At 36.7% G+C, this 14,289-nt stretch overlaps 1 protein-coding gene across 1 annotated transcript in view; it reads right to left on the reverse strand.

The window, feature by feature from the left end:
* The window catches only part of CFTR (CF transmembrane conductance regulator), a gene marked incomplete at its 5' end in the record, with an annotated part of 192,659 nt that overhangs the window by 76,098 nt on the left and 102,272 nt on the right, over positions 1 to 14,289 (reverse strand). Inside the window, 3 exons of the mRNA XM_082662061.1 lie at positions 1,120 to 1,846; positions 3,569 to 3,655; positions 6,167 to 6,261. Coding sequence (XP_082518187.1) covers positions 1,120 to 1,846; positions 3,569 to 3,655; positions 6,167 to 6,261 — 909 coding nt within the window. The remainder of the gene's footprint in view (positions 1 to 1,119; positions 1,847 to 3,568; positions 3,656 to 6,166; positions 6,262 to 14,289) is intronic.

Below are 14,289 nucleotides of genomic sequence, written 5' to 3' on the forward strand. Positions count from 1 at the left end.
AGTTTCCTTCTCTATAAATGAGGATAATGAGAGGATCTTCTAAGAATATGCTCATGGCACTAGAAGCAATCAATAAATACTATTATCAGTCAAAGTGATCATTCTTTACAATTAAACTTATAGAATCAGGTTTGAGAAATTCATTCAGATTGGTATTAAAACCATACAGATAAATTATCTTTTAGGAAATCTTTTTTAAGATTATAGAAACACTGAAAGTATGTATTTTAGAGATCATCTATTCTGTTCCCTCATTTTACAAAGAAAGAAACTTTGGCCCAGAGACATTAAATGACATGTGACTTGCCAAAGGTCACACTACTCGTAATTGATCTACGCTATTAAACATATCAATTTATTACAACACTGTTTCATCCAAGGCACTTAAGGAATTTTTCTAGTTTAAAAAAAAACCCTCCTCTTTTCTATTGCCTCCTATTTTAAAAATAAAAGCATTTTATTCTTTAGAACTTAATATAAAAGACTTTCTACCTGAACGTTGGCACTAGTATATGTTGAATTTCACATACCTTCTTTAAAAGAAACCTGCCCAGAAATCCTACGTATAATGAAATTTAAATGATAAAAAAGCTCACATTAACTAAATTCAGGCAAGACTGAGGTATAAGCCAGAATGTTAGTCCTGTTGAGAGACTAGATGTTTATATACCTTATAGAGGCTACCTGCATACAGAAACATTTCTTTGTCTCTCAATAACTGAAGCTATTATTTGTTTATATATTTGTTTTCACTCCACCTCTTCCCACAGAGGTTTTAGGAGGGTAATGAAACAGATTTATAATAATTCATAATTTTTCTCATTAACAATAATGATTATCACTGCTTAGTAAAGGACTCAATATTAGTCCTTGCTTTGACTTACAATACATCTTACAGTAAGAGACATCACAAAAGGAAATAGTTGATTCTTTCACATTTCGAAGTTGCTTACATAATTTACATACTTTGGACTTTGGGAATCTTAAAAATAAACCTCATCCTAAACTCAAATTTGAGTAAATTTTGCTACATAGTATGTATTACATCCCACTTTTTGTGGCCAAAAGAAAAAAAAGAAAGGAAAACACAGAAACACCACACTGATTACTTATACACACCCTTAAATCTTCTTCATTAATTTCTTCACTTATTTCAAAGCCAGTATCTTCAGATAACCGTCTTGAATATATATCTATTTCAGTTAAATTCGCCTGAGGGGCCAGTGACATTTTTCGTGTGGATGTCGCTGTCTTTCGGTGAATGCTTTGACCTTGGTTCACCGAGGAGCGGGTCATAAGGTTCAGGACTGACTGCCTCCTTCGTCCCTGAAATGTGGGACCAGCATCGATCATGTTGCTCCGAGGCAGGATAGCCTCTCCCAGTTCAGAACCGGAAACTAAGGATAGTCTTCTCTCTGAAGGCTCAACAGAATCGTCTTCGATGCCATTCATTTGTAATGGAGTCTTCTGTACAAATGAAAATTTCCTCATAGAGCTGATTGAATTGAGAATGGAGTTCTTCCTTTTTTCACCAAACTCTCCAGTCTGTTTAAAAGATTGCTTTTTCGTTTCATTCCAGGACACAGAAGTATCTCCTTCTAGTGAGAAACGCCGTAAAGTCTCAGTTATGATTGAATTTCTTCGTTCTGCAGTAAACTGGTCAAAAGTGTCATATCCCATGAGCTTTGAGCTGAAGTCGGGCCGTTGATTTTGTAATTCAGAAAATGTCCCATAAAAATAGCTGCTACCTTCATGTAAAATTAATATTTTGTCAGCTTTCTTTAAATGTTCCATTTTAGAAGTGACCAAAATCCTAGTTTTGTTAGCCATCAATTTACAGACACAGCTTTAAGAATATAAAAATATATAAATATTAATTTAATAAACAATTTATTACAATAGTATATATATTGCATTTTAACATTTTATTAACCTATTCTTGTATAAAACCTCTACCATACAATGTTATTATTATACTTAAGTAAATATTCAATAGTAACTAATTTGCACTTCTTGAATTATTATGACATGAAATACTGTATTATTGAATTATTATAGTATGCTACATTATAAAGTTGAGTGTTAACAGACCTAGAATGAAATTAAATATCTGATATTAAATAAACATTTGACTTTGAATGAACTGGTTACCCTCTGGGTCATGGCTGATTCATCTAGAAAATAAGGGAATCGTTAGATGACCTTTAAGATTCCTTAGGGTTTATATTTCTACATGTCTTCTAAAATGTCAGAGCTTTCTTGTTCTTTAAACTTTCTACTCATTTCCTTTTATATTTTAAGTTGACCACCAATTTTGTCCTCAAGAGCTTATATTAAGACTAATTTTATTTGTTAAAAACACAACAACAGGGCTTCCCTGGTGGTGCAGTGGTTGAGAGTCCACCTGCCGATGCAGGGGACACGGATTCGTGCCCTGGTCTGGGAAGATCCTACATGCCGCGGAGCGGCTGGGCCCGTGAGCGGTGGCCGCTGAGCCTGCGCGTCCAGAGCCTGTGCTCCGCAACGGGAGAGGCCAGAACAGTGAGAGGCCCGCGTACCACAAAAAAAACCACAAAAAACAAAAAACACAACAACAATAACAAACCTGAGAATTGGATAATACATTTGACCGTCCTCCAACAAAACTTCCCTCTAAGTCTAGAAGTAAATCCTGACTAGAACCATCTGAGACCAATTTCTTTTTGGCATTAAAACATTTTATATTATATATTGATAGAAAGAGGCATCATTCTAGTCTATACTCTAACATACTAACATAACTAGCAAAGTTTATATTGGTAAGAAGGTACTTATAGTTACAGGATTATAAAAACAGTATCATAGGTATTAAATTTTGCTAAATTCTAGGAAAGGTGCTTCTAGGAAAAATATGGCCATTTTATACACACACAATCTACATACTTATTGATTAAAATGAATCATGATAATTCTCTTAATAAACTACTTTATAGTCTATGAAATCATTTTGAAACCTTAAAATCAAGTTATATAACTAACTGTTCCTGGTAGGAACTTCACATACATTGAGCCCTAATGGGAGCTCCAATGAAATGTATACCCTGAGCTTTGTGTGACTGAGGAGAAGGTTCTGAAGGAGGTATTGAGGTAGATGAATAGTCTGAGCATTCACCTATATTAAAACATTAAAACCTTCAGTTTCTTTGGTTCCTTAAGAAGTTTACTACCTAAGGAGGAGATAAAATAAAATACTAACACGAAAAAAGTGAATAAAAAGTTTAAGTATAATAATCAATTAAAATAATATAAGCTATGTCACAAGACAATAATACTATAAAAACCTACATAAATAGTGATTGTTAAAGTAATGATGGGAAAAATTGGTTCAGCGTAAGGTGGACAGAAAAGTGGACGTGATCTTTAATGTTGACCATAGAGGGAAGATCAGATTTGAGTAAGTGGCTACATTACATTCTGCCATTCTGAGTCACAATGGTGGACATATTTCTCAAGCAGTAATATGCAGTCTATGGTGGTATAGTTGTTCCTTCTTGTCTTTTAGCATGAATAAGTTATTCAAAGAACATACCTTTCAAATATTTCTTTCTCTGTTAACACATCTAGGTATCCAAAGGGAGAGTCTAATAGGTACAAATCAGCATCTCTGTATACTGCTCTAAAAAGAAAATGGAAATGAAATTAGATTCCTTCAATATTTCCCATGTCTTTTGGTATGGATTATTTTAAGTGAAGAACAAAAAGATAAGTCATATGTGATTTTTATGGCTTTTCACAATACTCCAAAAACTGCTGAAGTGGTTTTGCTAAATATAAGTGACATACACTTGAAGTTACAAAAGTTACAAACTGAATCACACCATACATACAATTTTAAATATTACCTCAAAAAAGAAAAAGAAAACCTTTTAACAGTAGTATCTATTTACAGCCAAGCACTATGCCACACGCTGGGAATACAATCGTAAAAATTACACAAGTTCTGCCCTCAAAGGTCTTGCATTTTGGTGGGAAACAAAGAAGAATAGACTGTTTCAAACCTGTAAAATGTCAGAGACAGCAATTAAATTGCAGCACTTATGTGAAATTATTTTTTAAATATTTTTTCAGTGTTGACTGTTACCAACAAATTGATAGCAGTGTTGTTACGGCTGTATGATTGACATTGCTCTTTGCTCCTTATAGTCTTAGTTTCTGGACCATACTCATAAAAATGCCACACAAGTGAAGGATGAAAAATTTGCAATGAAAATGTATACCCATATTATTTTATATTATAAAATTTTAGAAATTTTTACTATTTTCTAAGTTAAAAGATAAAATTTTATGAGCAAGTAAAATCTTCATTAAGTTGATCTTAGGACAGTAATAAGATGAAGATATGGTCCCATATGAACGGAAGTGAGGCAATTTCTTCATAACATTTAAATTTTTTCAGCTGTGGTTGTTAGTACCCTATACCTGTGCCAGTCACATAGCATTCAGTGTTTACGTATAATTCTGTAAAAAAGGAAACTGTGTTTAGTCAGCAGGTAACTAAGAGAAGTAATAATAATAATAATAATAATTAAAAAACAGAACTGACAAAAAGTCAAAGTAAAATCTAGAAGAACCTTTGCAGTGTAAATTATTTTTGAAGATAACACGTAAGAACTAGATAAAAGTCCCCCATCTAAATGTACCCTCGAGGGCTTTCTTCCCTGACTCAGCTCTTCTCTCTATCTACACATCTATGACCACAGTTTCTCAAGAGATCAGAAATAACATATTCACCATCCCCAAATGGACAACACATGACACATTCAGATCAGAATAGCAATAAACAATTATTTTCTTTAATGCCTCAAACTGTGTGCATTTTATAATAAAACTGCATCTTCAACTGGGAAATACAAACTCAATTCTATTCTGAATGCCTGAAGCCATAGAGCATATCCTACCTAAATTTGAAATGAAATGTTTAAGACAAGTCTTACTTTGGCTCACAGATTAATCAACTTTCAGTTATTTACAAAATATTATTTTGTCTGTGAATTATCCATATCTATTGATTTATTACTTGACATTGTAATCCCAAGATCAAGGTGTGGTTTAATGTAGAGTCAAGACGACCTGGTTCAAATTGTAACCCTGGAATTTCCCAGTGTGGATTTTGGCAAGTTAAGATCTAACCTCCTCATTTATCTCATTATCTCTTCTATAAGTTGGGGAGAACAATCCTTTTTTGGCAGAGTGATATGGGGATTAAGTAAAATTACACATGTACTCATGCACACCCAACCCAGAATAGTACTAGGCAACTGTAGGTGCTCAGTGAGTTAGTTTCCTGTCCCAGCTTTTGAAAGCACAAGAAAGTAAGGGAAAGAAGCCAAAATATCAATAAGTCAAGGTGATTTCTTGCTAACGACTTCGGCAACACAGTAAGAAGAATCTTGTTCAAATAAAACTGGAGTAACATTTGCCATACCACATCACCAATAATTTTTTAAACTGAGAGTTACAATTTAACCGCAAAGGTTTCTTCTTGACACAAATTAACTATACATATATATATATATATATACACTTCCCTTTGACACTTCAAAATGCTTAGGCCAAGAATGTCTCCACCAAGGGACCACCATAGCCCCCACTATATTAGATGTGCTTGTCCTATTTATTTTTCTTTAAAGATTACAGACTTTAAGCTGAGTGACATCATTTGCCCTGCTATCTCTGTCATGAGATTAATTAGTTAGGTTGAAAATTTTGAAAATTTATGTTTATCTAAACCAAGTAGCATAAACAGAAGCCTAGAGCAGGTGTGTACATTTTGGGATGGGGCGAGCAAGGAACTGTATGAAGGACTAAATAAAAATTTACATCTTCTCTTTCCTGGGCTAGGCAGAGTGCCAGGGTTTTCCATTTGTAGTCAATCATATCATGAGGCAAACAAACACACACACCAACATAAGGGTATGCATTTTTAAAAAGCCATCAGCTTTATCAGACATGAACACTCTATCATTAACTATAATTCTTAAAGGTTATTCTTAACCTGCTACCTATAAGATCCTGGGCATTTTTCAATTCCAGAAACAGAATATAAAGAAATAGAGAATCATCTATAAGTTTTTACATGCATGATATTTACAACAAATGCTCACTGGACCAATAATCAGATATTCACCTTGCTAAAGAAATTCTTGCTTGCTGACCTCCACTCAATGTGATTCCACCATCTCCAAGAACTATGTTGTCTTTCTCTGCAAATTTGGAGATGTCCTATTATCAAAAATAGACAGAGAGGAATTGTCAGTACGTTGGATCTGAATTTGAAAGGTACGTTTTCCTTCAAATGCAATCGTATATCAGACTTCTGCTTTAACCACAGCAGAAATTGTGAACACCGCATCTCAGTTATTTTAAATGCATTTCAATTGCTCAAAACATTGTTGAAATTTTATAAAGAAAACTTTAATTTTTCAAATGTTATTTATAATTAAATAAGAATTGGAAAGTATCAGAAAGTAAAGCTTATACATATTTATGATACGTAAAGATGTGTGTATATCATCCGTTGACCATTTTACAAACCCAAGTGCTATTAATGGGCTAAAGTGCACTTCCTTTCAATTTCAATTCACTCCTTTAAAAGGAAATCCCCAAAGATGAATAAACCTCCTAATAAGAGAAACTAAAAGAACACCATTTACAGCTCCCTGCAGTATCTAAGCATATTCAGTGACCAGGGGTACAAGGCATCTCTTTGCCACACTTCTCTCACCTACCCACCCAAACAACACAGCCTTCTCCCTCATCCATCCTCCCACCTCATTCTTATGTCCTCTCCCCATCCGCTCTGTCTCTCCTGTCACCTCCCTGCCACACGTGTCCTGTCATCCCTTCTCCAGTTAATGAACTCTGTGGCAACAACCATGCTAGACATTGTGAAAGATTAGATTTTATAAGAAACAGTCCTCAAATTGCAGTCATTGTAAGTCTAACTTGGAAAATAAGCCATAATCCTGGAGAAAGCTAAAAAACATCCCAAAGAATCAATTAACCACTTTAAGATAATAAAACAATATGCAATTAATTGGCAAATTAATTGTTCAGAATATAGAAGTATTGTAAAGTAAGCAGAAAATGCTATAATGCTTTCTGGAATAGGTGAGGTTTGCCCTGAGACTTGAGAATGTGACGAGTTAGATGGATAGGATTCTCTCTTTAATTCAAAACAAGTTCTTTGCCTTTTCTTTTCGCAACCCCATACATCTTCTCTTTTCTTTTGTTACCACCTTCTTCTCTCTCCCTCTATTAAAAATACTCTTCCACTCTATTCCTCCTTTTGCTTTCACAATCTAGAAGCAGTACATCCGCTCTCCTTGAACTGACATGAACATTACCTGTATTTAAATTGTCAAAATGGTTACTTATATTGTCCATTTGTTTTTGTTATCCACCATATGAAAGTCAAATAGAACTTCATACACAAAACTGTAAACTCACAAAGCTGGTAAATTAGTACATGATCATTCGTATTAAAAGCTAGTTGGCAGCTCCTGTAGGCTTAGAACCATGCCAGCCACTGCCCCCAAGGAATGGTTGCTGTCAATAGTCCTGAGCTAAGGGGACCAAAAAGGATAAAAAATGTGACTTAAAAAATGCTGACATGTTGGAGGAGATACAGCAGGACCCAGTGGAGCTAGCTACTCAGGCACTGGAGAAATACAACACAGAGAGGTCATTGAGACCCATAGAGCACTGTGATGAGGAGGACCTTCTGTAGTTATGAGACACGTGAAACGAAGTGCTTCATTTCTTTCCACTGGACTGAATTTTTTTGTTCAACTCATGGACCAGGCCACATAACCAGGATTCCATCCAAATAACAAGGACTACAGCTAAATTCCACACCCGAGGTTTTAAATCTCAGTCTTGCTAAGGGAGCATGTCCAGGAGCACCTCAGCCTTTAAGCCTTTAGTGAGCAGTTCTATGCAGCACAACCTCTGTACTCAATTTAGAGCAATTAGTAAAATGGCTCACATGTGTATTTCTTCTCTGCTGCACCATATTTTCCTTCCCCATATCCCATTCCCTTTTTAAAAAATTAAATCTTTTAGAGGAAAAGAAAGAATAATTTATCTTATATGAATAGATTGAGTGCAGGCTTTTGTAAAGGAGGCACATTTTCTAACACAATCTTTTTTTTTTTTTTGGCTGCGTTGGGTCTTCATTGCTGTGTGCGGGCTCTCTCTAGTTGCAGCGAGTGGGGGATACTGCTTGTTGGGGTGCGTGGGCTTCTCATTGCGGGGGCTTCTCTTGTTGTGGAGCACGGGCTCTAGGTGTGCGGGCTTCAGTAGTTGTGGCTCGCGGGCTCAGTAGTAGTGGCTCACGGGATCTAGAGCACAGGCTCAGTAGTTGTGGCACACGGGCTTAATTGCTCCTCGGTACATGGGATCTTCCCAGACCAGGGCTTGAACCCGTGTCCCTGGCACTGGCAGGCGGATTCTCAACCACTGTGCCACCAGGGAAGCCCTCTGACACAATCTTAAAAAACGAGAGGTTTCTGGAATTATTGGAGTTTTTTTTTTCAAATTTGAATTCAATACACTATCAGTTAAAATTTCTATTTTTTTTAAAATTTAGAAATATCAGTAGTTATTTTGATGGTACGCTAATAATACAGTTACATTTAGGGGATTATAGATTTGGAAGGTGTAGAATCCTAGCCCAGTGCAAGAGTTTAACAAATATTTGTGGAATGAAGGAAGAAAAAAGGAGAGAATGGATGAAGGAAAGGTAAACAAACATTAAGTGACAAAGAAACAGTTGCATATAAGAAAATAAGAAAGGTGTACAGCATAGAAAAAGAAAGAAAATGGGAAAAGGAATAATTGTCAGAAGAAGTAGACATCTGTAGGAAAAAGTAGGAAGATACTGGCAGCATAAAGAGACAAGAAAAGTGAAGGGAAAGATAGGAAATGATAGAAGACAAGGAACTATAATTGACACTTTAGCAAATATCCCTAGTGAATGTAAATGTCCAAAGAATACAAATGCAATTTATTTCAATAATTTTCTTCTCTTAAGACAGAATAAATAAGAGGCTGTTTTAGCCAAATTTCTCTCACAGGAGCCTGTAATATTCATCCTTTAAACAAGCCAAGGAAATAGGAGGGAGAAGGAAAAAAAAAATCTCTTTCTTCCTTCCCATATGAGTAGGCTGAAACGTAATATTAGAGAAAGAAATTGGAAGATCCTCAAGTGAGCTTAGACTTTACATGTTCAGATTGAATGGAAAACCATCAATTTCCTCCAAAAAAGACCAGAAATAGCCATTCCTTTGAGTATCACTCCTCAAATCCTGACCTGGAACTGGTCCGGGAAAGGAGAAAATACATTAAGAAAATGAGGGATTCAAGGAAGGAATTGCTTAGATGGTTTCCTGGTACCAAGTTAATCTATTTCAATTATAACCACAAGCTACTCTGTTTCATTTTTAGTTTCAGAACGCTATTAATTTTGAGCTCCTATGATAATGTACTCTGCCCCGTGCCTGGTCTGTTCAGCACGTTCAGTCAGTAAGCCACGCCTGCATCCCTGGGGTGCCCCAGGCCTGCCTGGCATGATGCCTGGTAAGTGACTGGTCATCTTCTTTGGCCTGCCTTAGATGGAATGGGATTTCTCAGTGTGAAATTTCCCCCCATACTTGGGAGAATTTCCAGGTTGGGTGCACCCTGGGAAAATGCCATGACGAACTGAATCTAAGCGTCTCTGCTCCCAAGTCACTGGTGAGCTGAAATCTGAATTATGTTTGCGGTGTCCATTTAGAGAGCTGTTGGGATGTCATGTAAACTATGCTAATGGTGATGGTTCAATAAGTAACAAAGCTGGAATACTGAACTGCATGGCATGGGGCCCAGGATTTGAACCCTGCTCTGCAGGCTTATTGTGAAATCTCAGTTACTTAACAGCTTTGTAACTTAATTCTAACCATAAGCTAGGTGCAATTATAGTCCATCTTTTATAAAGGGTGCTCAGTATAAGAATTAAGAATATGTCATATACAAAGCAATTCAATAAATATAAATCAATGAAGTGAAATGTGCCAATCCAAGTGGAATATTTTTAATTCTAAAATAAAGTTTAAAACAAAATAAAGAACATGAATGGCAACATTGACCAGAGAGCACAATGACTTATTTTGTAGCTCTGTTTCCGCTAATAACTGGATAAGTAGCTTTGGGCAAGTCTATTCTGGCCTTCAGTTCTCCCTCTGTAAATGGGGGTAATAGTACCTTCCTTTAACAGTTGCAAAAATTTGAAGTAACTTCATATAAAGAGCTTGGTCCATAATGCACACTCAAACTTTGGTGATCTGCAATTTTAGAATGATATATTTACCAACAATCTGTGTACATCATTCATTTCCATTTGGCCTTGAGTAGAATGCTTAGCTGATATAATACTCTGCGCCATTCTCATATTAAAGGAAAAGTAGATTCTTATTAAGGCCTGAAAATATAGCCTTTATTAGCATATGATTGTAAGAAACGTACAAGGGATAATGTATCGGAAAAGAATCAGACTTAGAATTGGAAGCCGTGCATTCAAGTCCCAAGTTCACATGCCTTTACCAAATGTACTTTTGTTGAGGTTGCTATGTATGTAGTCACATGTTTTGAAACTAAAAGTCAAGGTTCTTAAGGGTGACACCATATTCCCAGACAAGATCTAGATACCTTCCAAATGCTACCTCTCTAGAGATGGTTAGTTAATTTTATTTAACATTTTAGCCATGGTAAATTGTGCTATGATATTTTTATTCATCTTATTATCTTCTCATTATAAAAGAATCAAGGAGGGTAGGGAACACCTACTTTCTTTTTTCTGAGAAACTTTTTCATGTTTTGGGGATGATTCTGTAGTATTTGATTAGAAATTTCCACTAGAATATGTTTCAGCAGTACAAACAAATAAGAAGACTATTTTTAACTCCCCACACTTTCTGCTAATTGACTGAGGTACTACTGAATGAAGAACACCTAGTTAGACAAATAAATATTTTAGCAATCAACACCAGAGTAACCTTCTTGATGAGTCAACATCAGAATTCTATAATAAGAAAGCAGCTTGATGCAAGCTCCTTTCAGGAAGCTCTGTGCTTGAATTCACTGGTCCACATTTATTTGCAGTCTGGACTAGACTGGACTGGAAGTGTAAGATTTTGAATTTCAAAATACATAGCTCCTGGCTTCCCTGGGGGCGCAGTGGTTAAGAATCCATCTGCCAATGCAGGGGACACGGGTTCAAGCCCTTGTCCAGGAAGATCGCACATGCCATGGAACAACTAAGTCCGTGTGCCACAACTACTGAAACTGACACAACTACTGAACTGGTGGCACCAAGGGAGGCCACCGCAATGAGAAGCCAGTGCACCGCAGCAAAGAGTAGCCTCCGCTCGCCTCAACTAGAGAAAAGCTCGGGTGCAGCAACAGAGACCCAGCGCAGCCAAAAATAAAAAATAAATAAATTAAAAAAAACACAAAACATAGCTCTGTCAGATGCTCTGTGATCTTCACTGGCATTTGCTACCAAAAAAAAAAAAAAGTCTACTGATAACACCATTGTACATAAATCATTGAGCTTTTGTGATTTTATTTCTATAAGATATATTCTCATGAATGAGACAGCATGGTCACAGGTACGTGTCTTTTCTTTTTAAATTTATTGCTGCCAGAATCCTTTACAAAACAACTTTTAAAAGTAACCGTTCCAGGGCTTCCCTGATGGCGCAGTGGTTGAGAATCCATCTGCCAATGCAGGGGACACAGGTTCAGGCACTGGTCCAGGAAGATCCCACATGCCGCGGAGCAACTAAGCCTGTCCGCTACAACTACTGAGCCTGCGCTCTATTGATCGCGAGCCACAACTATTAAAGCCCACGCACCTAGAGCTCGTGCTCCGCAACGAAGCCACAGCAGTGAGAAGCCCATGCACCTCAACAAAGAGTAGCCCCCGCTCACCGCAACTGGAGAAAGCCCACGCGCAGCAACGAAAACCCAACGCAGCCAAAAATAAATAAATTTTTTTAAAAAAGTGGGGGTCTTCCCTGGTGGCGCAGTGGTTGAGAGTCCGCCTGCCGATGCAGGGAACACGGGTTCGTGCCCTGGTTTGGGAAGATCCCACATGCCGCGGAGCAGCTGGGCCTGCGGGCCATGGCCGTTGAGCCTGCGCGTCCGGAGCCTGTGCTCCGCAACGGGAGAGGCCACAGCAGTGAGAGGCCCGTGTACGACAAAAAAAAGAAAAAAAAAAAAAGTAACAGTTCCATCATCAAGATTTGATGGAACTGTTACTTTTCTTCACATCATCACCAACAATACGTACCATCACATTTTAATTTTTGCTAACTTGTCATTTTAATTTGCATTTTCCTTAATAATGGTGAAATTTTAAATATTTATTGGTAACGTGGGTTTTGTCTTCTGTGAAATGCCTGTTTTTACCAGATTTTTGTCCTTTTCTTATTAATTCATTTTTCATTGTAAGGTATAGATATTAACAACTTTTTCTTTAATATTTTTAAAACATTTTCCCTGTTTCTATTTTCACTATGTATGTACCATCTGTCATATGCAAAATTTAAATTTTTCATTTAGTCAATATATCTACCTGTAATTAGTATATTGGTTAAAAAATACTACTGCACTTTCAGGTTGTACAGATAGTATCCTAAATTTTCTTGTAAAATATTGATTACTCTTTTTAAATTAAAGAATTTATTCAAGGTATGATTTATGTTTATACATGGTGTGAGATAAGAATGTAGTCTTATTTTCTTTTAGTTGGATAGTAGACATAATTTATTAAATGATGTTTCCACTCAATTTATATATCATCTTTCATAGTCTCATATTGCCAAAGATCTATTTCTGGGTTCTCTGTTTGGTTCCTCTGATCCATTCTCTACTCCTACACTAATATTCTGCTGAGTTTTTGGTGTTTAGGTTTTTTTAATGGCTTTAAGTATGATTTAATACCTGACAAAGCACAATTCTTCTTCATAAATTTTTGTCTCTTTTTGCTCACTTAGTCTTCTATATAATAACAATATTAACAACAACAATAATATAAATAATAATACTAATAATAGCTAATGGATATTGAGTGCTTACTATGCACCAGGTACTATTTTGAGCATTTTACAAGTATTAACTCTTTAATACTCATCACAACCCTATCCCCATTTTAAATATGAGAAAATTGAAAGTTAGAAAAGGTTAATATCATTCCAAAGATAACACAGCCAGTAAACAATAGAGCCAGAATTGAAACCAAGGCAGTTTGTCTACAAAGTGTATACTCTTAACTACTCTTTATATTTCCTCCCACATGAAATTTAAGTTCAGTTTAATAAAATTCCAAAAACAATCTCATTCAGATGTATTGTGATTTTATTAAATGTATACATAAGTTTGGATGTGATTCGCATCTTAGGATGCTAAATCATATCTTTCCATTAATTCAGTTGTTTTAGATCTTTCGATAAGACTGCAATCTTCTTCATATATGTCCTGTACATTTCCTGTTACATTTATCCTTAAGTATTTTATGGTTTTCTGCTATTGTGAATTGAATAGCTTTTCTTTTTTTCGGTATGTGGGCCTCTCACTGTTGTAGCCTCTCCCGTTGCAGAGCACAGGCTCCGGACGCGCAGACTCAGATGCCATGGCTCACGGAACTAGTCGCTCTGCGGCATGTGGGATCTTCCCAGACCGGGGCATGAACCCGTGTCCCCTGCATCGGCAGGTGGACTCTCAACCACTGCGCCACCAGGGAAGCCCCTGAATAGCTTTTTATTTCCACTTCTAGATTGTTGTTGCCAGTGTAAAGAAAAGCTGATTATTTTTGTATGCTCATCTACTATTCAGCCATCTTATCATAGTCCCTTATTAATTCTGGCAGGGTTTTGCTCTCCGTTTGCCTTTGCTAGAATCACTTGGGGTTTTTTTAGGTGAACAATTTTTTCACGAACATGTAATATTATTCTTATTTTAAGACAAATGGCATTAACCTTTCACCATTTAAAATAATGCTAGGACATCCCTGGTGACACAGTGGTTAAGAATCCGCCTGCCAATGCAGGGGACACGGGTTCGAGCCCTGGTCCGGGAAGAACCCACATGCCACGGAGCAACTAAGACCGTGCGCCACAACTACTGAGCCTGTGCTCTAGAGCCCACGAGCCACAACTACTGAAGCCCGTGCACCTAGAGCCCGTGCTCCACAACAAGAGAAGCCACAGC

Source organism: Grampus griseus (assembly GCF_964374135.1).
Source record: "Grampus griseus genome assembly, chromosome: 9".
Classification (NCBI taxonomy): Eukaryota; Metazoa; Chordata; class Mammalia; order Artiodactyla; family Delphinidae; genus Grampus; species Grampus griseus.